The 22,796-nt window shown below is 38.3% G+C and overlaps 1 protein-coding gene across 4 annotated transcripts in view; it reads right to left on the bottom strand.

Moving 5' to 3' along the window:
- KIZ (kizuna centrosomal protein) overlaps positions 1–22,796 on the bottom strand; it is a 113,591-nt gene that overhangs the window by 69,053 nt on the left and 21,742 nt on the right. For all 4 annotated transcript variants that reach the window (XM_060120287.1, XM_060120289.1, XM_060120288.1 and 1 more), the window contains 2 exons: positions 2,575–3,220; positions 1,879–2,194 (listed from right to left, as the gene is read on the bottom strand). In XM_060120287.1, the coding sequence (XP_059976270.1) occupies positions 1,879–2,194; positions 2,575–3,220 (962 nt within the window). The remainder of the gene's footprint in view (positions 1–1,878; positions 2,195–2,574; positions 3,221–22,796) is intronic.

Genomic DNA, 22,796 nt, shown 5'->3' with positions numbered 1-22,796 from the left:
ATCCCTTCTAGTAATTTCTCTTCAGGCCCTCAACAGATCCTAAAGTAAACTGAGAACCTCTGAGGTCAGAGCGGTACTCTGTAAGTATGAAGTCACAGGCTCAGGTTAATAATCAACCCTCTGAGCAAAGAAGAAGAGCAAATGCTAGAGAGGAAAGAAGAGAATGCAGGCCCCTCAAGAGCAGTGGGGAGTCGGCAAGTTAGCCAGCACCATTTAAAACCAGCATCAACCTATGCCTGGGGAGGACTTTCACCACAGAAAATCAACAGACTCAAATTTGGTAACACGGACACAGAAAACCACCACTGCTGACTGACCTTTCATTCTGGGGGCATTCTATTAAAACAAACTTTCAAAAATTCCCCAAATGCCCCTATTTTCCAACAACTTTTGGAAAACTATATCCCAACATTTCAAGGAGCTTGGTTTTAGGGTCACAGGAAACAGTCATTCACATAGGAGAATAGGAGATAGAAGGTTCTTAATTCTATACACACTCAACTTTTTTCATCTCAGAAAAGGACTGAGTCCTGGGTAAGTACACTAGTCCTCCAGTTAGCCTACCAAAATACTAACTTGTCCAATGAACTATAAAAAGAAGCCTGCAAATACAAACCTAAAATAGAAACATTCTCTTTTTAGTAATAAAGTTTCTAATGATGTATTAATAGTATGTAATACCCGTACTTCCTTGATGAGAGAGAAGTATTATTACTAGAAAAACCCATCTGGCTTGCCTCTGCAATAAAGCCAGCCTCCCAAGGACAAGAACCACGTTGGTTCTTCCATCCACGGCGCAAATACTTTGTACTTGGATGCTCTTAATAAGTATGTCTTGAACATCAGTTTGGAGGCAATCAGACTATAAATTAAACTTTTCACCATAAGTAGGTAATGAGTGGTAAGAGGCAATATATTAAAAGGTTCAATGGTGCTTTAAAAAGAACATGCACCCATGCATACAAGAACACCCGCCTGGCTTTCCACTGTTGCTGGGACTGCTGGAAAGACACAGACAGATGGTATCATAGTGTAACAACATTCTGGGGGTGGGGTGGGGTCGGCGAGGCTGGGTGGAGGGTCAGCCCCCATGGCCTATGTGCCACTCCTATGCCCCTGGCCTTGGTATCCTCAGTTTAAAAGGCGAGCTCTACCTCGGGTTGTGTACTTAAGTTCCTTGTATCCCTAAGAGATTTGATGCTATTTGTGCTTTTATTGCAGAATTGGTTCTCAACAGTTTCCATGTTTTCTACAATTCCACTATCTCCGATCAACAGTAAAAAATCATATATGAGCTTTTATGACTTGGATATTATAAGTGTTCAAAATATATAGCACCGATGTTCCTATTTACCCTTAAAGACTCCAATGTCCTCACTTTTACCTTCAGAAAATGAAAGCTGCCTTAGATATACAATTACAAAAACTTATTAATGCATATTTAATTGTATGACGAAAATGACACTCTGGCAAGGGATAGAAGGATTAAGCAAATTAATTAGATACAAAGTTCTTAGTCTCAAAAGCTGAATTCCTAGGAAGTTTAAGTGTTTGTCACCTGTGTTACTACAACTCCAAAATGACTGATTTTCCAAAAGGATGGCAGGTAGGGGGTGGGGGGAATGACTTATGAATTAACCAGGGATTCTTTAGATATAATTATAAACTGCCAATCACCATGATTTCAATGATATTCAGGCTTTTAAAGCTATTTCATAAAAAAAAAAGAAATTAGTCCTCATCTAAACGACTATTTATGAGACTTAAGGAACTTATATACATTCATGGCTGAGTGTTCAATAATATACTCCCAGTGGAATGGTCTCTAAAAATGTCTATAACTAAAAACAGAACAGTGAAAAAAATTGAATGGCTTACTCTCTTGTTGGCGAGTTAGTGGAGGATTCTTTTTTTGAATCTGGAGAGCTTAGGGTTTGCAAAATACAATTATGTTTTTCAGTGGACGGGGCGTCTCTTTCTTGCTTGGAGCGAATTAAATTTAAGGCCTCTTTTCCATCTTCTTCCTCCACCGTGTCACCTGGATTTGGCTGTGGTTCTGGACTCCTTAAAATCAGATCCTCTTCACTTACAGAAACTGTGAGGTCACTGCTGCTGCTCTCACTCTCCTCCTCCTGCTCTTCCCACATTTTTCTGCAGGGCTCCTGTGCCTCTGGGTCCCAGTGAGGAGGATGATCTGTAATGGGGATATGAACAGATTACTGATCACTGACTTCAGGCGGCAGCAAGGGGTGAGACGTCCTACCTCCCAGAGCAGAGCTGCTCATCTGTTAGAGACGTGTATAAACAATCCACAGCGAACTACAGTATTTTAAGACCCATGAAAAATATTTTAAAAATATCACAGTGGGTTTAAAAATCAGAGAATTTGCTTGCAAAAATATTTCCATGTACATAGTTAAGAACTCATTAGAATGGAATTTGTTGGCAAAGTCACTACTTTGTTTTTTGACAGATACAATTAGACAGTATTTTGTATTCTTACATAAGACCATCACCACCCAAAAAACTAAATACCAACAAAAATCAGCAAACCATTTCAGCCTCTCACCCCACCTGAGGAAGCTTCCCAGGCAGGATGCTTCTCTTGAGAACACTCGTTTTCAGATGCACTGTATTCTGAGCCTGACGGCAGAGAGACTGGCGGTCTGGCTCTTTCTTCCTCGACTTCAATATGCTCCCGTGTCAGTATTTCTCCCTCTGATCCCTCTGATCTGCTGGAACTGTCACACTTTAAATCAGTGGTTCTGTTCTCTGGACTTAATCTCTCCTGTAACGGGGAATGGAGTTCGGCAGACTTTCTGCCTTCAGATAAATTACTCTTGCCCTGACGTGCGTTGCTTCCTATCTCCGAGCAATGAGTTTGTTCCTCCTCAGACAACGCGCTGGCTGTGACTGGCATTTTCTCACCCATCTGAAGAGATGTCTTTCCATCTATTCTGTCAGACTTATTTAAGCACTGTGTGTCACTATGAATTTGTACTACATAGCTGTCTGTCACATTACTGCTCCGGGCTGTCTGCTGGTGTGAATGTGGGTCAGGAATTGAAAAGTTCTTTGTGGGTTGGGGAGGTTTCTGCTCTGTACTGAAATCTCCAACGCCTGAGACGGCTGACATTTGGCGGCCCATAAAGATTGTTGCTGGTTGATACAATCCTCTTGACGCGGCGGTCCCTGAGTTAATTTCTGCCGGCATTACAACCTGTACCACCAAAAGACATGAAAGTTAAACAGGTTGTGTATGAACAATGAGGTTATTTAGGTTGTTTTCAGAAATGAAATTAGGTCAGGAAGCAGGACCAATGAAAGCAACACCTGCCATGTTCTATAAACCTCATGGCTTCCTACAAAATGAATGACCAAAAAACAGTACAGTCCACGCTATTTAATTGTAATAACAATATTGGTTCACAAAGCAAATATGGTCAGGGAACTATGGAATCTGTATTTTTCAAAAAGAGATACATACATTGCATTGTACAGCTATGTGAATGTATTTAATGCCACTGAACTGTACACTCAAACATGGTTAAAATGGTAAATTTTCTGTTATGTATATTTTACCATAATTAAAAAAATAAACTTTGAGTTCTAACCACTTTCCACAGAGAAGTGGATCTGATGAAGCTAGAGAGGTACTTGAACAAAAAAAAGTGGATATATAAAGGACTATTGGGGGTTTCAAAACTCTATTTCTAGTAGTGTGTGTAATATTAAAAAACTTCCAATAATCAGATATTCAAGATTGCATTAAAATATAATGCATATGTGCAAAATAATCTAATTTCCTGTCAAACTGAAAATAACAGCAGTTTTTTCCTGAACAACTTCAAGTAATTTTAAAGACATTTAAAGCAATTTAAATTCACTGGCACGTCTATGGGGAGTATGAGCATTGTCTCTTCCTTAAAAAGAGAGAGAGGAGGGGACAAGGGTGGGATGGGAAAGAGAAACAGAAGCAACTGGTTCAGCGGCTTGATCAAGGACACACAATGGGAAGCAGAACTGGAAGTAACAATCATAAAGCCTTGAAGAAGTTAAGTGTTTTTCTTCCAAAGGACCAAAGCATCTCCACATACGTAACAGCATTTAGTCCACAGAGCACTATAGGTTGATGGGGAGATGCATCTGCACCCCTCCTCTGCAGATGGAAAAACTGAGGCCAAAATTTTCAGAGAAAATGTCATTCACATAGCTGAAACAGAATCTAGGTCTTACTTCTCTTCAAACATACTGTCTCTTCTATTTCTAAAGATAAAACAAACAACTTTGAAGCAAAAACAAATGAAAAGGGATGTCAGAGAAATGGCGGAATAAGGACCTCTCAAAATTCTCTGCTCTGTAAAAGAAACAATAACAGTGGAAAACATCTTCAGAATAACTTTTCAGAACTCTGGAAATTAACCAAAGGCTTGCAGCAATCTGAGAAACATTTATTCAAGAAAAGTAGCTGAATCTTGGTAAGAACAGCAGTATTTCACGGTGTTTTAACTTGCCCTATTCGCATTTCCCCCTCCTCCAGTCTGCAGTAACCTTGAAAATCAGCAGCCTGTAATCACAGCCTGTAAACCAGCACCCTTATAGACACTGAAAGGAGTAGAAAAGGATTGGAACTCTTTCAAAGCCCCATTCTCAGAGAACTGCCATTATTTGACCTGTCTAGTAGCTCCCTGGAAGACCACCCTCACAAGACTGTCTTTATTTGACCTGACTTGGAGCTGACACAGCACGAACAGCCTTTCCCTGGGGATTATCTGTCAAAAATAAGCAGAGGCAAATTGTTTAACATCAAGGCTGCCTAAGGCAGTGGATAACAGTTGGGCAAACAATAGGCTAACTAAAATAACTTAAAAGGAAAAGCTGGTGAATGAACTGTCCACAGGGGGCTTTGAAAAGCTCCAGCATATTCCTGGAAACCTAGACTGTGGGCATGCTCAATAAAAGTCCTGAGGGGGCGTTGGTTCTGGAAGGAGAGAGATTTGCGGCCTGTGCATGCGCAGTTTGCTGCCCGGGCTGTCCGGCTCCGGCCGTGGCAGTTCGGCACCAGCACGACTTCGGTGCCAGACCCAGTTTCCCGCCACCTGACCATGCTCCTGGGAGACGCCCCACCTCACTGTCACTCGGAGTTTTGTGGGGGTCAGGCGTCCAAGAGGACTGAGATTTGCTTGATACGTGGCGTGTGCGAGACTCCTGAGGGCGACTCCAGAACCATGGGCCTCCAGCATCCAGGTCATTGAGATTCCACATATAAGTGACATCATATGATATGTGTCTTTGTCTGACTTACTTAATGAACTTTTAATGAATAGCATCCATGTGGCTGACAGGGTCTCGGTGCTCCGGCCGGGGGTCAGGCCTGAGCCTCTGAGGTGGAAGAGCCAAGTTTAGGACACTGGACCACCAGAGACCTCCCAGCCCCACGTAATATCAATCGGTGAGAGCTCTCCCAGAGATCTCTGTCTCAACGCTAAGACCCAGCTCCACTTAACTACCAGCAAGTTCCAGTGCTGGACACCCCATGCCAAACAACTAGCAAGACAGGAACACAACCCCACCCATTAGCAGAGAGGCTGCCTAAAATCATAAGTTCACCCCAAAACACACCATCGGATGAGGTCCTGCCCACCAGAATGATAAGAATCAGCCTCATCCACCAGAACACAAGCAGAAGTCTCCTCCACCAGGAAGCCTACACAACCTACTGAACCAACCTTAGCCACTGGGGGCAGACACCAAAAACAACAGGAACTATGAACCTGCAGCCTGAGAAAAGGAGACCCCAAACACAGTAAGTTACGCAAAATAAGAAGACAGAGAAGTGTACAGCAGATGAAGGAGCAAGGTAAAAACCCCACCAGACCAAACAAATGAAGAGGAAACAGGCAGTCTACCTGAAAAACGATTCAGAGTAATGATAGTAAAGATGATCCAAACTCTTGGAAATACAATGGAGAAAATACAAGAAACATTTAACAAGGACACAGAAGAACGAAAGAGCAAACAGTGATGAACAACACAAGAAATGAAACTAAAAATTCTCTATAAGGAATCAACAACAGAATAACTGAGGCAGAAGAACGGATAAGTGACCTGGAAGATAAAATAGTGGAAATAACTACTGCAGAGCAGAATGAAGAAAAAAGAATGAAAAGGATTGAGGACAGTCTCAGAGACATCTGGGACAACACTACATGCACCAACATTCGAATTATAGGGGTCCCAGAAGAAGAAGAAAAAAAGAAAGGGACTGAGAAAATATTTGAAGAGATTATGGTTGAAAACTTCCCTAATATGGGAAAGGAAATAGTCAGTCAAGTACAGGAAGCACAGAGAGTCCCATACAGGATAAATCCAAGGAGAAACATGCCAAGCCACATATTAATCAAACTATCAAAAATTAAATACAAAGAAAAAATATTAAAAGCAGCAAGGGAAAAGCAACAAATAACATATAAGGGAATCCCCATAAGGTTAACAGCTGATCTTTCAACAGATACTCTGCAAGCCAGAAGGGAGTGGCAGGACAGATTTAAAGTGATGAATGGGAAAAACCTACAACCAAGATTACTCTACACAGCAAGGATCTGATTCAGATTTGATGGAGAAATTAAAAGATTTACAGACAAGCAAATGTTAAGAGAATTCAGCACCACCAAACCAGCTTTACAACAAATGCTAAAGGAACTTCTCTAGGCAGGAAACACAAGAGAAGGAAAAGACCTAAAATAACAAACCCAAAACAATTAAGAAAATGGTAATAGGAACATACATATCAATAGTTACCTTAAATGTAAATGGATTAAATGCTTCAACCAAAAGACACAGACTGGCTGAATGGATACAGAAACAAGACCCATATATATGCTGTCTACAAGAGACCCACTTCAGACCTAGGGCACATACAGACTGAAAGTGAGGGGATGGAAAAGATATTCCATGCAAATGGAGACCAAAAGAAGGCTGCAGTAGCAATACTCATATCAGACAAAATAGACTTTAAAACAAAGGCTACTAGAAGAGACAAAGAAGGACACTACATAATGGATCAAGGGATCAATCCAAGAAGAAGATATAACAATTGTAAATATTTATGCACCCAACACAGGAGCACCTCAATACATAAGGTAAATGCTAACAGGCATAAAAGGGGAAATTGACAGTAACACAATCATAGTAGGGGACTTTAACACCCCACTTTCACCAATGGACAGATCATCCAAAATGAAAATAAATAAGGAAACACAAGTTTTAAATGGCGCATTAAACAAGATGGACTTAACTGATAGTTATAGAACATTCCATCCAAAAACAACAGAATACACTTTGTTTTCAAGTGCTCATGGAACATTCTCCAGTATAGATCATATCTTGGGTCACAAATCAAGCCTTGGTAAATTTAAGAAAACTGAAATTGTATCAAGTATCTTTTCCGACCACAATGCTATGACCAGATATCAGTTACAGGAAAAAAACTGTGAAAAAAACCCAAACACATGGAGGCTAAACAATACACTACTAAATAACCAAGAGATCACTGAAGAAATCAAAGAGGAAATCAAAAAATACCTAGAAACAAATGACAATGAAAACACGACGACCCAAAACCTATGGGATGCAGCAAAAGCAGTTCTAAGAGGGAAGTTTATAGCAATACAATCCTACCTCAAGAAACAAAAAACATCTCAAATAAACAACCTAACCTTACACCTAAAGCAGTTAGGGAGAGAACCAAAAACACCCCAAAGTTAGAAGAAGGAAAGAAACCGAAAGATCAGATGAGAAATAAATGAAAAGGAAGTGAAGGAAACAAGAGCAAAGATCAACAAAGCTAAAAGCTGGTTTTCTGAGAAGATAAACAAAATTGATAATCCATTAGCCAGATTCATCAAGAAAAAAGGGGAGAAGACTCAAATCAACAGTTAGAAATGAAAAAGGAGAAGTAACAACTGACACTGCAGAAATACAAAAGATCATTAGAGATTACTACAAGCAACTATATGCCAATAAAATGGACAACCTGGAAGAAATGAACAAACTCTTAGAAAAGCACAACCTTCTGAGACTGAACCAGGAAGAAATAGAAAATATAAACAGACCAATCACAAGCACTGAAATTGAAACTGGGATTAAAAATCTTCCAACAAACAGAAGCCCAGGACCAGATGGCTTCACAGGCGAATTCCATCAAACATTTAGAGAAGAGCTAACACCTATCCTTCTCAAACTCTTCCAAAATATAGCAGAGGGAGGAACACTCCCAAACTCATTCTATGAGGCCACCAAAACCTGATACCAAAACCAGACGAATATGTCACAAAAAAAGAAAACTACAGGCCAATATCACTGATGAACATAGATGCAAAAATCCTCAACAAAACACTAGCAAACAGAATCCAACAGCACATTAAAAAGACCATACACCATGATCAAGTGGGGTTTATCCCAGGAACGCAAGGATTCTTCAATATATGCAAATCAATCAATGTATATACACCATATTAACAAACTGAAGGATAAAAACTATATGATAATCTCAACAGATGCACAAAAAGCTTTCAACAAAATTCAACACCCAGAGGCTTCCCTGGTGGCACAGTGGTTAAGAATCCACCTGCCAATGCAGAGGACACGGGTTCAAGCCCTGGTCCAGGAAGATTCCACGTGCTGCGGAGCACCTAAGCCCGTGCGCCACAACTACTGAGCCTGTGCTCTAGAGCCCTCGAGCCACAACTACTGAGCCCACGTGCCACAACTACTGAAGCCCGTGTGCCTAGAGCCCGTGCTCCACAACAACAGAAGCCACTGCGATGAGAAGCCTGTGCACCACAACGAAGAGTAGCCCCCACTCGCCACAACTAGAGAAAACCCATGCGCAGCAACGAAGACCCAATGCAGCCAAAAATAAATAAATAAATAAACAGAAATTTATTTAAAAAAAATCCAACACCCATTTATGATAAAAGCTCTCCAGAAAGCAGGCATAGAGGGAACGTACCTCAACGTAATAAAGGCCATATATGACAAACCCACAGCCAACATCGTTCTCAATGGTGAAAAACTGAAACCATTTTCACTAAAATCAGAAACTAGACAAGGTTGCCCACATTCACCACTATCATTCAACATAATTTTGGAAGTTTTAGCCATGGCAATCAGAGAAGAAAAAGAAATAAAAGGAATCCAAATTGGAAAAGAAAAAGTAAAACTGTCACTGTTTGCAGGTGACATGATACTGTACATAGAGAATCCTAAAAATGCTAAGATGCTACCAGAAAACCACTAGAGCTAATCAATGAATTTGGTAAAGTAGCAGGACACAAAATTAATGCACAGAAATCTCTTGCATTCCTATACACTAATGATATCTGAAAGAAATGATATCTGAAATATCTGAAAGAGAAATTAAGGAAACACTCCCATTTATCACTGCAACAAAAAGAATAAATACCTAGGAATAAACCTACCTAAGGAGACAAAAGACCGGTATGCACAAAACTATAAGACAGTGATAAAAGAAATTAAAGATGATATAAACAGAGAGATATACTATGTTCTTGGATTGGAAGCATCAACATTGTGAAAATGACCATACTACACAAAGCAATCTACAGATTCAAGGCAATCCCTATCAAACTACCATTTTTCACAGGAGTAGAACAAAAAATTTCACAATTTGTATGGAAACACAAAAGACCACAAATAGCCAAAGCGATCCTGAGGAAGAAAAATGGAGCAGGAGCACTCAGGTTCCCTGACTTCAGACTATACTACAAAACTACAGTAATCAAGACAGTATGGTACTGGCACAAAAACAGAAATATAGATCAATGGAACAGGATAGAAAGCCCAGAGATAAACCCACGCACATATGGTCACCTTATCTTTGATAAAGGAGGCAAGAATATACAATGGAGAAAAGACAGCCTCTTCAATAAGTGGTGCTGGGAAAACTGGACAGCTACATGTAAACGAATGAAATTACAACATTCCCTAATACCATACACAAAAATAAACTCAAAATGGATTAAAGCCCTAAGTGCAAGGCCAGAACTATAAAACTCTTAGAGCAAAACATAGGCAGAACACTCTATGACATAAATCACAGCAAGATCCTTTCTGACCCACCTCCTAGAGAAATGGAACTAAAAACAAAAATAAACAAATGGGACCTAATGAAACTTAAAAAGCTTTTGCACAGCAAAGGAAACCATAAACAAGATGAAAAGACAACCCTCAGAATGGGAGAAAATATTTGCAAACGAAGCAACGTACAAAGGATTAGTCTCCAAAATATATAAAGAGTTCATGCAGCTCAATATAAAAAAAACAAACAACCCAATCCAAAAATGGGCAGAAGACCTAAACAGACATTTCTCCAAAGAAGACATACAGATTGCCAACAAACACATGAAAGGATGCTCAACATCACTAATCATTAGAGAAATGCAAATCAAAACTACACTATCACCTCACACCGGTCAGAATGGCCATCATCAAAAAATCTACAAACAATAAATGTTGGAGAGGGTGTGGAGAAAAGGGAACCCTCTTGCACTGTTGGTGGGAATGTAAATTGATGCAGCCACTATGGAGAACAATATGGAGGTTCCTTAAGAAACTATAAAGAGAACTACCATATGACACAGCAATCCCACTACTGGGCATATACCCTGAGAAAACCATAATTCAAGAAGAGTCATGTACCACAATGTTCATTGCAGCACTATTTACAATAGCCAGGACATGGAAGCAACCTAAATATCCATCGACAGATGAATGGATAAAGAGGATGTGGCACATGTATACAATGGAATATTACTCAGCCATAAAAAGAAACAAAATTGAGTTATTTGTAGTGAGGTGGATGGACCTAGAGTCTGTCATAAAGAGTGAAGTAAGTCAGAAAGAGAAAAACAAATACCATATGCTAACACATATATATGGAATCTAAAAAAAAAAAAAAAAGGTTCTCATGGGGCCTCCCTGGTGGCGCAAGTGGTTAAGAGTCCGCCTGCCGATGCAGGGGATACGGGTTCGTGCCCCGGTCTGGGAGGATCCCATATGCCGCGGAGCGGCTGGGCCCGTGAGCCATGGCCACTGGGCCTGCGCATCCGGAGCCTGTGCTCCGCAACGGGAGAGGTCACAACAGTGAGAGGCCCACATACCGCAAAAAGAAAAAAAAAAAAAAAATAAAAATAAAAAAAAAATAAAAATAAAAAATAAAAAGGTTCTCATGAACCTAGGGGCAGGAGAGGAATAAAGACGCAGATGTAGAGAATGGACCTGAGGACACGGGGAGGGGGAAGGGTAAGCTGGGCCGAAGTGAGAGAGTGGCATGGACATATATACACTACCAAATGTAAAATAGTTAGCTAGTGGGAAGCAGCTGCATAGCACAGGGAGATTAGCTCGGTGCTTTGTGACCACCCAGAGGGGTGGGATAGGGAGGTTGGGAGGGAGACACAAGAGGGAGGGGATATGGGGATATATGTGTACGTATAGCTGATTCACTTTGTTATACAGTAGAAACTAACACAACATTGTAAAGCAATTATACTCCAATAAAGATGTTAAAAAAAAAAAGTCCTGAGAAGGACCTAAGCTGTCACCTCAGGCTTACCTTTCAAGGTAAGCTCTAGGCAAGCACTGACATGAAGGCTAAGGTAGAGTTGTAAACTGCCCGGATGAGTGCCAAAGCCCCTTGACAAAGACTGAGAATTACAGGTTTCAGACATTTGAAGAAAGCTCTGTCTAATCATTAGCTGGTTACTAAGCTAACTGAACTGAAACTTCAGTGACCACACATGATGAAGAATACAGACTTTACACAATTCAGAAAATCACTAAGCAAGCAAACAAAACAATAAACTCTAGGAAGGGGTGAATCTGACATTCATTTTATTATTTAAAATGTCCAAAAGTTAACCAAAAATTATGAGATGTTAAGAGAAACAAGAAGGTATGATCCATACACAGGAGGAAAAAAAGCAGTCAATAGAAACTATCCCTGAAATCCTGAGGAAAAAGAACAAAGCAGGAGACATAACCCTCCCAGACTTCAGACAATGCTACAAAGCTACGGTAATCAAAATGGCCTGGTATTGGCACAAAAACAGACACATGGATCAATCTAACAGAATAGAGAGCCTAGAAATAAACCCACACACTTACAGTCAATTAATCTTCAACACAGGAGGCAAGAATATATAATGGGAAAAAGCAAGTGGTGTTGGAAAAGTTGGACAGCTGCATGTAAATCAATGAAGTTAGAACACACTCTCACACCATACACATAAATAAACTCAAAACGGCTTAAAGACTTAAACATAAGACATGACACCATAAAAGTCCTAGAAGAGAACACAGGCAAAACATTCTCTGACATAAATCCTACCAATGTTTTCTTAGGTCACTCTCCCCAGGCAACAGAAATAAAAACAAAAATAAACAAATGGGACCTAATCAAACTAACAAGCTTTTGCACAGCCATAAGGAAACCATAAACAAAATGAAAAGACAACCTATGGAATGGGAGAAAATATTTGCAAATGATGCGACTGACAAGGACTTAATTTCCAAAATATACAAACAGCTCATACAACTTAACAACAAAAAAACCAAACAACCCAATCCAAAAATGGGCAGAAGACCTAAACAGACTTTTTTCCAAAGAAGAAATACCGATGGCCTATAGGCATATGAAAAGATGCTCAATATCGCTAATTATTAGAGAAATGCAAATCAAAACTATAATGAGGTACCACCTCACACCAGTCAGAATGGCCATCATTAAAAAGTCTACAAATAACAAATGCTGGAGAGGGTGTGGAGAAAAGGGAACCCTCCTACACTGTTGGTGGGAAGGTAAGTTGGTGTAGCCACTTTGGAAAACAGTATGGAGGTTCCTCAGAAAATTAAAAAATAGAATTACCATATGATCCAGCAATCCCACTCCTGGGCCTATATCTAGATAAAACTATAATTCAAAATGACACATGCACCCCTATGTTCATAGCAGCACTGTTCACAATAGCCAAGACATGGAAACCATCTAAATGTCCACTGACAGATTAATGGGTAAAGAATATGTGGTACATATATACAGTGGAATACTACTCAGCCGTAAAAAACAACAAAATAATGCCATTTGCAGCAGCATGGATGAACCTAGAAATTATCATACTAAGTGAAGTAAATCAGACAAAGACAAATATCACAAAGTCTCACTTATATATGAAATCTAAAATATGACACAAATGAAACTACCTATGAAACAGGAACAGACTCGCAGATATAGAGAATAGACTTGTGGTTGCAAAGGTGGAGGGAAGGTGGGGGAGGGATGGAGTGGGAGTTTGGGATTAGCAGATGCAAACTAGTATATACAGAATGGTTAAACAACAAGGACCTACTTATAGCACAGGGAACTATATTCAATATCCTGTGATAAACCATAATGGAAAAGAATATAAAAAAGAATGTATATATGTATAACTGAATCACTTTGCTGTACAGCAGAAATCACAATATTGTAAGTCAACTATATTTCAATTCTAAAAAAAATTTTTTAAGTAAAAATTAAAGAAATTATCCCTGAGGAAGCCCAAATGTTGGACTTACTAGACAAAGGCTTTAAATTAGCTATTTTAAACATGTTCAAAGAACTAAAGGAAATCATGTCTAAAAGAACTAAGGGAAAGTATGGGAAAAATGTCCAAATAGAGATGATTAATAAAGAGAAAGAAATTATTTAAAAGACAGAACCAAATAGAAATTCTGCAGTTGAAAAGTACAGTCACCAGAATGAAAAATTCACTAGAGGGGCTCAGCAGCAGATATGAACAGGCAGAAGAAAGAATCAACATACTTAAATACAGGTCAATTATGATTATCTAGATTGAGGAAAAGGAAGAAAAAATAATGAAGAGCAATGAACAGAACCTCAGAGACCTATGGGATACCACTAAGCATACCAACATATGCATAATGAAAGTCTCAGAAGGAGAAGAAAAAGAAAGACTCTATAATTTTGATGAAATAATAGTGAACTCTCCCCAAATATAATGAAAAACATTAATTTACACATCCAAGAAGCTCAACAAAGTCCAAGTGTAATAAATTCAAAGAGATCCTCACCTAGACATATCATAATCAAACTACTGAAAGCCAAAAAAAGAGAGAATCTTGAAAGCAAAAACAGGGAAGTGACTCCTTACATAAAAGCGATCCTCAAGAGTAACAGGTGACTTATCATCAGAAACTGTGGAGGCCAGTAGGCAGTAAGATAACACAATCAAAGCACTGAAAGAAAGAGACTATCAGTCAAGAATTCTATAGCCACCAAAATGTTACTTCAAAAATGAACGAGAGGAATTCCCCTGGTGGTCCAGTGGTTAAGACTCTGCACTTCCACTGCAGGGGGAACTGGTCGGGGAACTAAGATCCCACATGCAGTGCAGCACTGCCAAAAAAAAAAAAGGCGAAATTAAGGCGTTCCTCACTAAACAAAAACAGAATTTGTCACAACCATACCTTCCCTATATGGAATACTACAAGGAGTCCTTCAGGCTGAAATGAAAGGACACTACACAGTAAATCAAGTCTGCATTAAGAAATAAATAGCACTAGTTAGGGTAACTACACTGGTAAATATGTATTTAACTATGTTGGTACATATAAAAGCATAAATATATTTTTCATGTAACTTTAGTCTTGTCTTTTAAATCATATAGGAGAAAACAAGAAAACATTTTTAATCTTACAGTTCAGTACCTTGAAAAGTACAGTAGTACAGTACAACAGCTGGCATACAGGGGCTGGCATCGAGTGAACAGGCAAGAAGAGTTACTGACTGGAAGAGGGAGAGGAGGCGGGAGATGGTAGAGCTGAAGGATCACCAGCAATAGGAGACGGAGGGCAAGCTGCAATTTCACTCATGCCTGATGCTGATGGAACACACGTTTGCATCTTCGAAAGTTCAAAACTTGAAGGTTCGTATGTAGGGAACTTACGGTATATAGAAAACAAAGAGCAAAATGGCAGATGCAAATCCTACCTTTTTAGTAATTACATTAATTTTAAATGGATTAAATACTATAATTAAAGCCAGAGACTGGCAGAATGAATTTAAAATATGATCCAACTATATGCTGTCTAATGAGACTCATTTTAGATTCAAAGACACAAATAGATTGAAAGCATAGGGAAGGGAAAAGATATATCAAGAGAGCCCCATGGAAGAAAAAAATATACTATGCAAACAGTACCAAAAGAAAGCCGAAGTGGCTATGTTAAAATCAGACACAATAGATTTTAAGACTCAAAACTGTAACTAGACACAGGACATTTTACAATGATAAAAGGGTCAATCTGTGAAAAAGATATAACAATTAGAAACATGTAAGTATATCTAACAACAAAGTCCTATTTGAAGCAAAACCCAACAATAATAGTTGGAGACTTACATACTCTACATTCAATAATGGTTAAAATAACTAAATAGAAGACCAATAAAGAAACAGAGGACTTGAACCAACTATAAACCAACTAGATCTAACAGACATAGAAATAAGACTCCACCTACCAACAGTAGAATACTCAGAATATACATTCTTCTTAAATGTACATGGAACATACTGCAAGATAGACCCATATGTTAGGCCATAAATCAAGTCTCAATAAATTTAAATGGATTAAAATAAAGTTCTCTGATGACAATGGAATGAAATTAGAAATCAAGAAAAGAAGGAAATTTGGCAAATTCACAAATATGTAGAAATTAAATAAGAAACTCCTAAATAATTAATGGGTCAAAGAAAAAATGACCAGGGGAATTAGAAAACAGTTTGAGATTAATGAAAAGGACAACACAAGATCCTAAAGCCTACGGGAAGAAATATTTAGAAGGAAATTCAGAGCTGGAAAAGCTTATTAGAAAGAAGAAAGAACTCAAATCAATAACCTAAACTTCCATGCTAAGAAAGTAGAAAAAGAAGAGCAAATTAAATCCAAAGCAAGCAAAAGGAAGGTAATAATAAAATTAGAGCAGAAATAAATGAATTAGAAAGTAGAAAACCTGGAGACAATCGACAAAATCAAATGTTGATTCACAGATTTACATACCTTTAGCTAGACTGACCAAGGAAAAAACAAGACAAGTTACTAAAATCAGAAATGAAATTGGTACTTTGTTACCAACCTTACAGATATAAAAAACGTTAGGGAATACTATGAATAATTGTTTGCCAACAAATTAGACAACCTAGACAAATTGGACAAATTCTTAGAAAGACACAACTACCAAAACTCACCCAAGAAGAAACAGAAAATCTGAATAGGACTAAAACAAGTTAAGCAATTGAGTTAGTAATCAAAAAACTTCTCACAAAGAAAAGCCCAGGACTAGAAGGCTTCACTGGTGAACTCTACCAGACATTTAAAGAAAGATTAACACCAGTCCTTCAGAATTAATACCAATCCTTTATAAACTCTTCCAAAAACAGGCGAGGAAAAACTATTTCACAACTTATTCTATGAGGCCAGCCATAATACCAAAACCAGACAAAGACATCACAAGAAAGAAAACTACAGACCAACACTTCTTATGAATATAGTTGTAAAAATTCTCAACAAAATGTTAGCAAACCAAATTCAACATAATATACAAAGGATTATATCCCATGACCAAGTAGGATTTTTCCCAGGAACGCAAAGTTAGTTTAACATATGAAAGTTAAGTGATATAATACATCATGTTAATAGAATAAAGAACAAATAAAAAACCCAAATTATTATCTCTATAAACACAGATAAAGCATTAGACAAAATACAACATGTGTTTATGATTTTTAAAAACTCAGCAAACTAGGACTAGAAGGGAACTCCCTAACCTGATAAAGTGCATCTATGAAAAACCCATAGCTAACATCGCAGTCAATGGTAAAAGACTGAAAGCTTTCCTTCCCTCAGATCAGAGTTAACACAAGAATGTCTGCTCTTAACACTTCTATTTAACACCATACTACAGATTCTAGCCAGGGCAGTAAAAAGAAATGAAAAAGAAATGAAAGGCAAACAAGATCAGCATTCTGTGTTCAAGCAGCATGAGACATAAAATTGTTGAGATGGCAATACTCCCAAATTGATTTACACAGTTAATACAAACTCCAGCAAAATCCCAGCAGGCTTTTTTTGCAGAAATTGGCAGGCTAATACTAAAATTTATATGGAAATAAAGGAACCCAGAATAGCCAAAACAATTTTCTAAAGAAGAGAAAAGCTGGAAGACGCACACTTCCCAATCTCAAAATTTACTACAAAACCAGGGGTAATTTAGACCGCACTAGCATAAAGACAGACACACAGATCAGTGGAATAGAACTGAGAGTCCAGAAATAAATCCATATATCTACACTCAATGGACTTTTAAAAAGACATTATTTTTAGAGCAGTTTTAGGTTCAAGGCTAAAAGGGGCTGGAATTGTTATTTCCGTTCCTCCACGCAGGAGGCTAGCACCTTCTGGAGCTGGGTTTTTCCTTCCCTCAGGTCAGTCAAGCTCTGGCTAAACAGCTTCTCCTGAGGGCAGACCTTGTTAATAACAGAGCGTTCTGGCCCCGCTCCCCCTTCCCCTCCCTGACAGTCACTGTGAGGACCTGGTACAACTAGGGGTAAAACTCACAAAAGTGTGGGGGGCCCCTGTGGCTGGGTTCCCTGGAGTTTCTCTCGTGGATCTGCCCACACTGAGCCTTGTCAGTCACAGTTCCGGTTTCTCTGTCCAGCACTGCGTCCTGCAGAGGCGTCAGCTCGGCTCTGGGAAGCTGTCGCTCTCTCTAGTCATCTCTTGGTCTCTCCAGAGAGAGACAGCACATTGCCCTGGGACCTCACTTCTCTGTCAGATCTAAGAAGAGTTGTTGATTTTCGGTTTGTTCAGCTTTTTACTTGTTAGGATGGAGTGGTGACTTCCAAGTTTCTTACCCGTTGTACTGGAAACTGACTACATTGTAATTTTAAGAGTTGCGTATTAACCTCTCCTATAGGTGTTCCATAAATTATTTAACGAGTCTTGTTTTCATGGACCTTGGTTTGCTTCCCACCACCTACCCTTCCAAACCATGTGCAATAATTATCCCTGAGTGTATGACTCTCTGCACACATGTGAGTAGGACAGCCTCCTAGAACAGAAGTTGCTCCATCAAGACTACCTTATAGGATACTACTGTCCAAAGAGGCCATTGTGTCATTATTAAGAATGTTTCATTATACCACATGGTTTAAACAGCAAAATTATATTAATCAACATTCTGATTCATCAGTATAAACAGTATTTGTGACATAATATGTGACCTATTATCAGTAACAAAGAAGTCTTAAAACAGGCGAAAATCACCAATTACCACTACCCTAATCTAACAACTACTTTCATTTTTCCTGTACTCAAACAAAAAGTTATTTAAATAGATGGCTCCAAGTGATGGGTTACTGTGGAGAGCTTCACTAGTGAATTCTACCAAACATTCAAAGAAGCATACATACCAATCCATCTCAAACTTTTCCAAAAAAACAGAAAGGGAGGTAACTCTTCCAAACTCATTTTATGAGGCCAGTATTACCCTGATGCTAAAACCAGACAAAGATGCCACAAGAAAAGAAAGTTACAGGCCAATATTCTTGAACAACATAGATGCAAAACTCCTAAAAAATATTAGCAAACTGAATTCAACAATATATATATATTTTTTTGGCTGTGCCACACGGCTTGTGGAATCTTAGTTCCCTGACTAGGGCTTAAACCCAGGCCACAGCAGTGAAAGCACCAAGTCCTAACCACTGGACCGCCAGGGAATTTCTGACAATATATTAAAAGGCTCATATACCACAATCAAGGGGAATTTATTCCAGGGGTACAAGGATGGTTCAATATCTGCAAATCTGTAAATGTGATATACCACATTAAGAAAATGAAGGATAAATATCATATGATCATTTCAATAGATGTAGAAAAAATATTTGACAAAATTCAACATCCATTTATGATAAAAGTATCAATAAAGCAGGTATAGAGAGAACACACCTCGACATAATAAAAGCCATATAGGGCAAGCCCATAGCTAACATCATACTCAATGGTGAAAATGAAAGCGCTTCCTCTAAGATCAGGAACAAGACAAGGATTCCCACTCTTGCCATTTTTATTCCATACAGTATTGGAAGTCTTAGCCAGTGCAATTAGGCAAGAAAAAGGAATAAAAGGCATCCACACTAGAAAGGAACAAGTAAAACTGTCACTATTTGCATATGATATGTATTATATATAGAAAACCCTTAAAGACTCAATCAAAAAACTGTTAGAACTAATAAACCAATTCAGTAAAGTTACAGAAAACAAAATCAATATGCAAAAATGTTGAGTTTCTATACATGAATAATGAAATATCAGAAAGGGAAATTAACAATCCCATTCATAACTGCATAAGAAATACCTACGAATAAATATAACCAAGGAAGTGAAAGATTATATACTAAAAGCTATAAGACATTAATGAAAAAAATTGAAGAAGACACAAATAAATGGAAAGATATTCTGTGCTCATGGATTAGAAGAATTAATATTGTTAAAATGTCCATACTACTCAAAGCAATCTACAGATTCAATGTAATCCCTATTAAAATTCCAATGAAATTTTTCACAGAAACAAAACAATCTTAAAATTTGTATGGAAATGCAAAAGGCTCAAATAACCAAAGCAATCTTGAGAAAGAAGAGCAAAGCTGGAGGCATCATGCTCTTTTATTTTGAAATATATTACAAAGCTACAGTAATTACAACAGTATGGTATTGGCATAAAAACAGACACATAGATCAGTGGAACAGAATAGAGACTGCAGAAATAAACCCACACATATGGTCAATTAATTTACAATAAAGGAGCCAAGAATATGCAGTAGAAAAAAAAAGTCTCTTCAATAAATGGTGCTGGGAAAACTAGACAGCCACATGCAAAAGAATGAAACTAGATCACCATCTAACACCATATACAAAAATTAACTCAAAATGAATTAAAGACTTGAATGTTTTACTAAATCATAAAACTCCTAAAAGAAAACATAGGAGGTAAACTCCTTGACATAAGTCCTTGGCTATGATTTTTGACTCTGATACCAGAAGTAAATGCAACAAAAGCAAAAATAAACAAGTGAGACCAGATCAAACTAAAAAGCTTCTGCACAGAAAAGGAAACCATCAACAAAAAGGCAACCTACTGAATGGCAGGAAAGATTTGCAAATGATATATCTGATAAGGGGCCAATATCCAAAATATATAAAGAACTCATACAACTCAAGAGCAAAAAATTATCTGATTAAAAAATGGGCAGAAAAATCTGAATAGACATTTTTCCAAAGAAGACAGAGATGGCCGAAAAGTACATGAAAACATGCTCAACTTCACTAATCATCAAGGAAATGCAACTCAAAACCACAATTAGATACCACCTCACACGTTAGAATGACTATTATCAAAAAACAAGAAATAATAAGTGTTGATTAGTAGGTGGAGAAAAGGGAACCCTTGTGCACTGTTGGTGGGAATGTAAACAGGTGCAGCCACTATGAAAACAGTACAGAGACTCCTCAAAAAATTAAAAATAGAACTACCATATGAGTCAGCAATTCCACTTCTGGGTATTTAACTGAATAAAATGAAAACACTATCTTGAAAAGATATCTGCACCCCGATGTACACTACAGCATTATTTACAACAGCCAAGATATGGAAGCAATCTAAGTGTCCAATGATGGCTGAATGGATAAAGAAGTGGTAAAAATATACAATGGCATATTATTCAGCTATGAAAAAGAAAATCCTGCCATCTGCAACACCATGGATGGACTTTGAAGCATTATGCTACGTGAAATAAGTCACACAAATACCATATGATCTCTCTTACATTTGGAATCTAAAACAAACAAACACAAACCAGGTTCATAGATACAGAGAACAGACTGATGATTGTCAGAGGTTGGGGGTGGGGGATGAAAGAAATGGGTAAAACTTTTTTTAGTTTAAATAAATTGAAAACATATTGGGAGCTGGGGAAAGTGATAGCAAAGCAAATGAATACAGTTGAAAATATTTTTAAAATCAGGAGTTCATCTTTACTGGCGGAAAGGGGAGAGGACATGCTGATGGAGCCAGCAGCAAGTTAAGAACTACTGTAATGGTGTCTCAGTTAATAATAACTGCTTACAGCTTTCAAAGCAGGTGGATCTTGAACATTATTGTACTTTGAAAAATATATTTATGTTATACTTCATGTTTTGCAGAATACTGCGGTAATTTTATTTTTTCTTATTATTTTTCCCCCACAGACGAGGGAATTGGTAAGTATCAAGATAAATGCAGAATGGAAAAATGGAGCTGTCAAACCCAATTTCCAGCTTTTCACACAGTACAATTACTGCTCTTAGTTTCTACATAAACAAGTTCTTAAGTCACATTGAGAAGATTTCCAAAAATCCCTTAAGAAAAATTTACGTATAACAATCCTGAAGGAATTATTTTACTTTATTGTGTGTTATAAACTGAATTGTGCCCCCCCCCCAAATTCTTATGCTGGAGCCCTCCCCCAATGTGACTATATTTGGAAATGGGGCTTGGAAGGAGGTAACTAAGGTTCAGTGAGGTCTACTGATCCAACAGACTGATGTCCTTAGAAGAGGAAAAGACCCGAGATCTGCCTCTCCACACACATGCACAGAGAAAAGGACACACGAGGACCCAGAGAGAGAGGACAGTCGTCTGCAAACCAAAAAGAGCTCTCACCAGAAACCACCCCAGCTAGCACCTAGATCTTAAGACGTCCAGCCCCCCAAAGCGTGAGAAGATAAATTTGTTGTTTAAGCTACCCAGAATGTGCTATTTTGTTATGGCAGCCCAGGCCGACTAAGACACCATGACAATGTGATTTTTAACTCTTCATTTTGCCAATGGGTTAGATTCAAGACTCAACCAAATTTTCACAACTGAGGCCAAGAGGAGATGTTACTGGCCACTAAATCCAATAGAGGTTAGAACTACCTAAATTTTTAAATGGGTCCATTAAATTCAGGCTTCAAAGGTATGTCCTGTAAGTTATTCTGTATTATAATCACGCTAAAATCATCTATTATGAGTTGCTACCACCAAGGGCTTTACTTCTCGTTTCCTAATTGGTAGGTAGCCTCTCTGTCCCCACTGCCATTGATAAGTGGTAGAAAGCCAGGGACACCCTCATACAGCCACCCCAGTGGAGAAGGAAGATGGCTGACGACAGTGACAGTGGGGACAGAGGCAAGAGGATCACTGAACACGTGCCAAGCACTTACCAGGTGTCAAGCAGACTTCTATTCATTACCTTTTTAAACCCTCAAATCAACCACTGTTATTATACTCACTCCAGCAAGACTTAAAAGGTTGGACAATTTGCTCTCGGTCACAGGATCCAAACCCAAATACGAGGATTCCAGTGCCCATCTCTTATGCCACAATACTCAAAACTGAATGAGTTAAACTCAAATTGTGTTACTAAACCACAGCTTTTTTTGAAAAAAAAAATCCCCAATAATGAATCTGAAGTGTATGTCTAATTTCTTACTCAATTCAACCAGTGCAAAATCAGATCTCACTTGATTCAGCTGGACTATTATACCACTAAGGGAGACCATTTCACTCTTTCCCAAGGTTAGGTGAAAATGCAGCATCTAAATGAATAACTGAAATATTTCACATGATATGGCTA

The sequence above is a fragment of the Mesoplodon densirostris genome, chromosome 16 (assembly GCF_025265405.1).
Source record: "Mesoplodon densirostris isolate mMesDen1 chromosome 16, mMesDen1 primary haplotype, whole genome shotgun sequence".
NCBI classification, from domain to species: Eukaryota; Metazoa; Chordata; class Mammalia; order Artiodactyla; family Ziphiidae; genus Mesoplodon; species Mesoplodon densirostris.
Note: the sequence above shows the minus strand (reverse complement) of the source record. Positions and strands in the feature narration are given on the sequence as shown.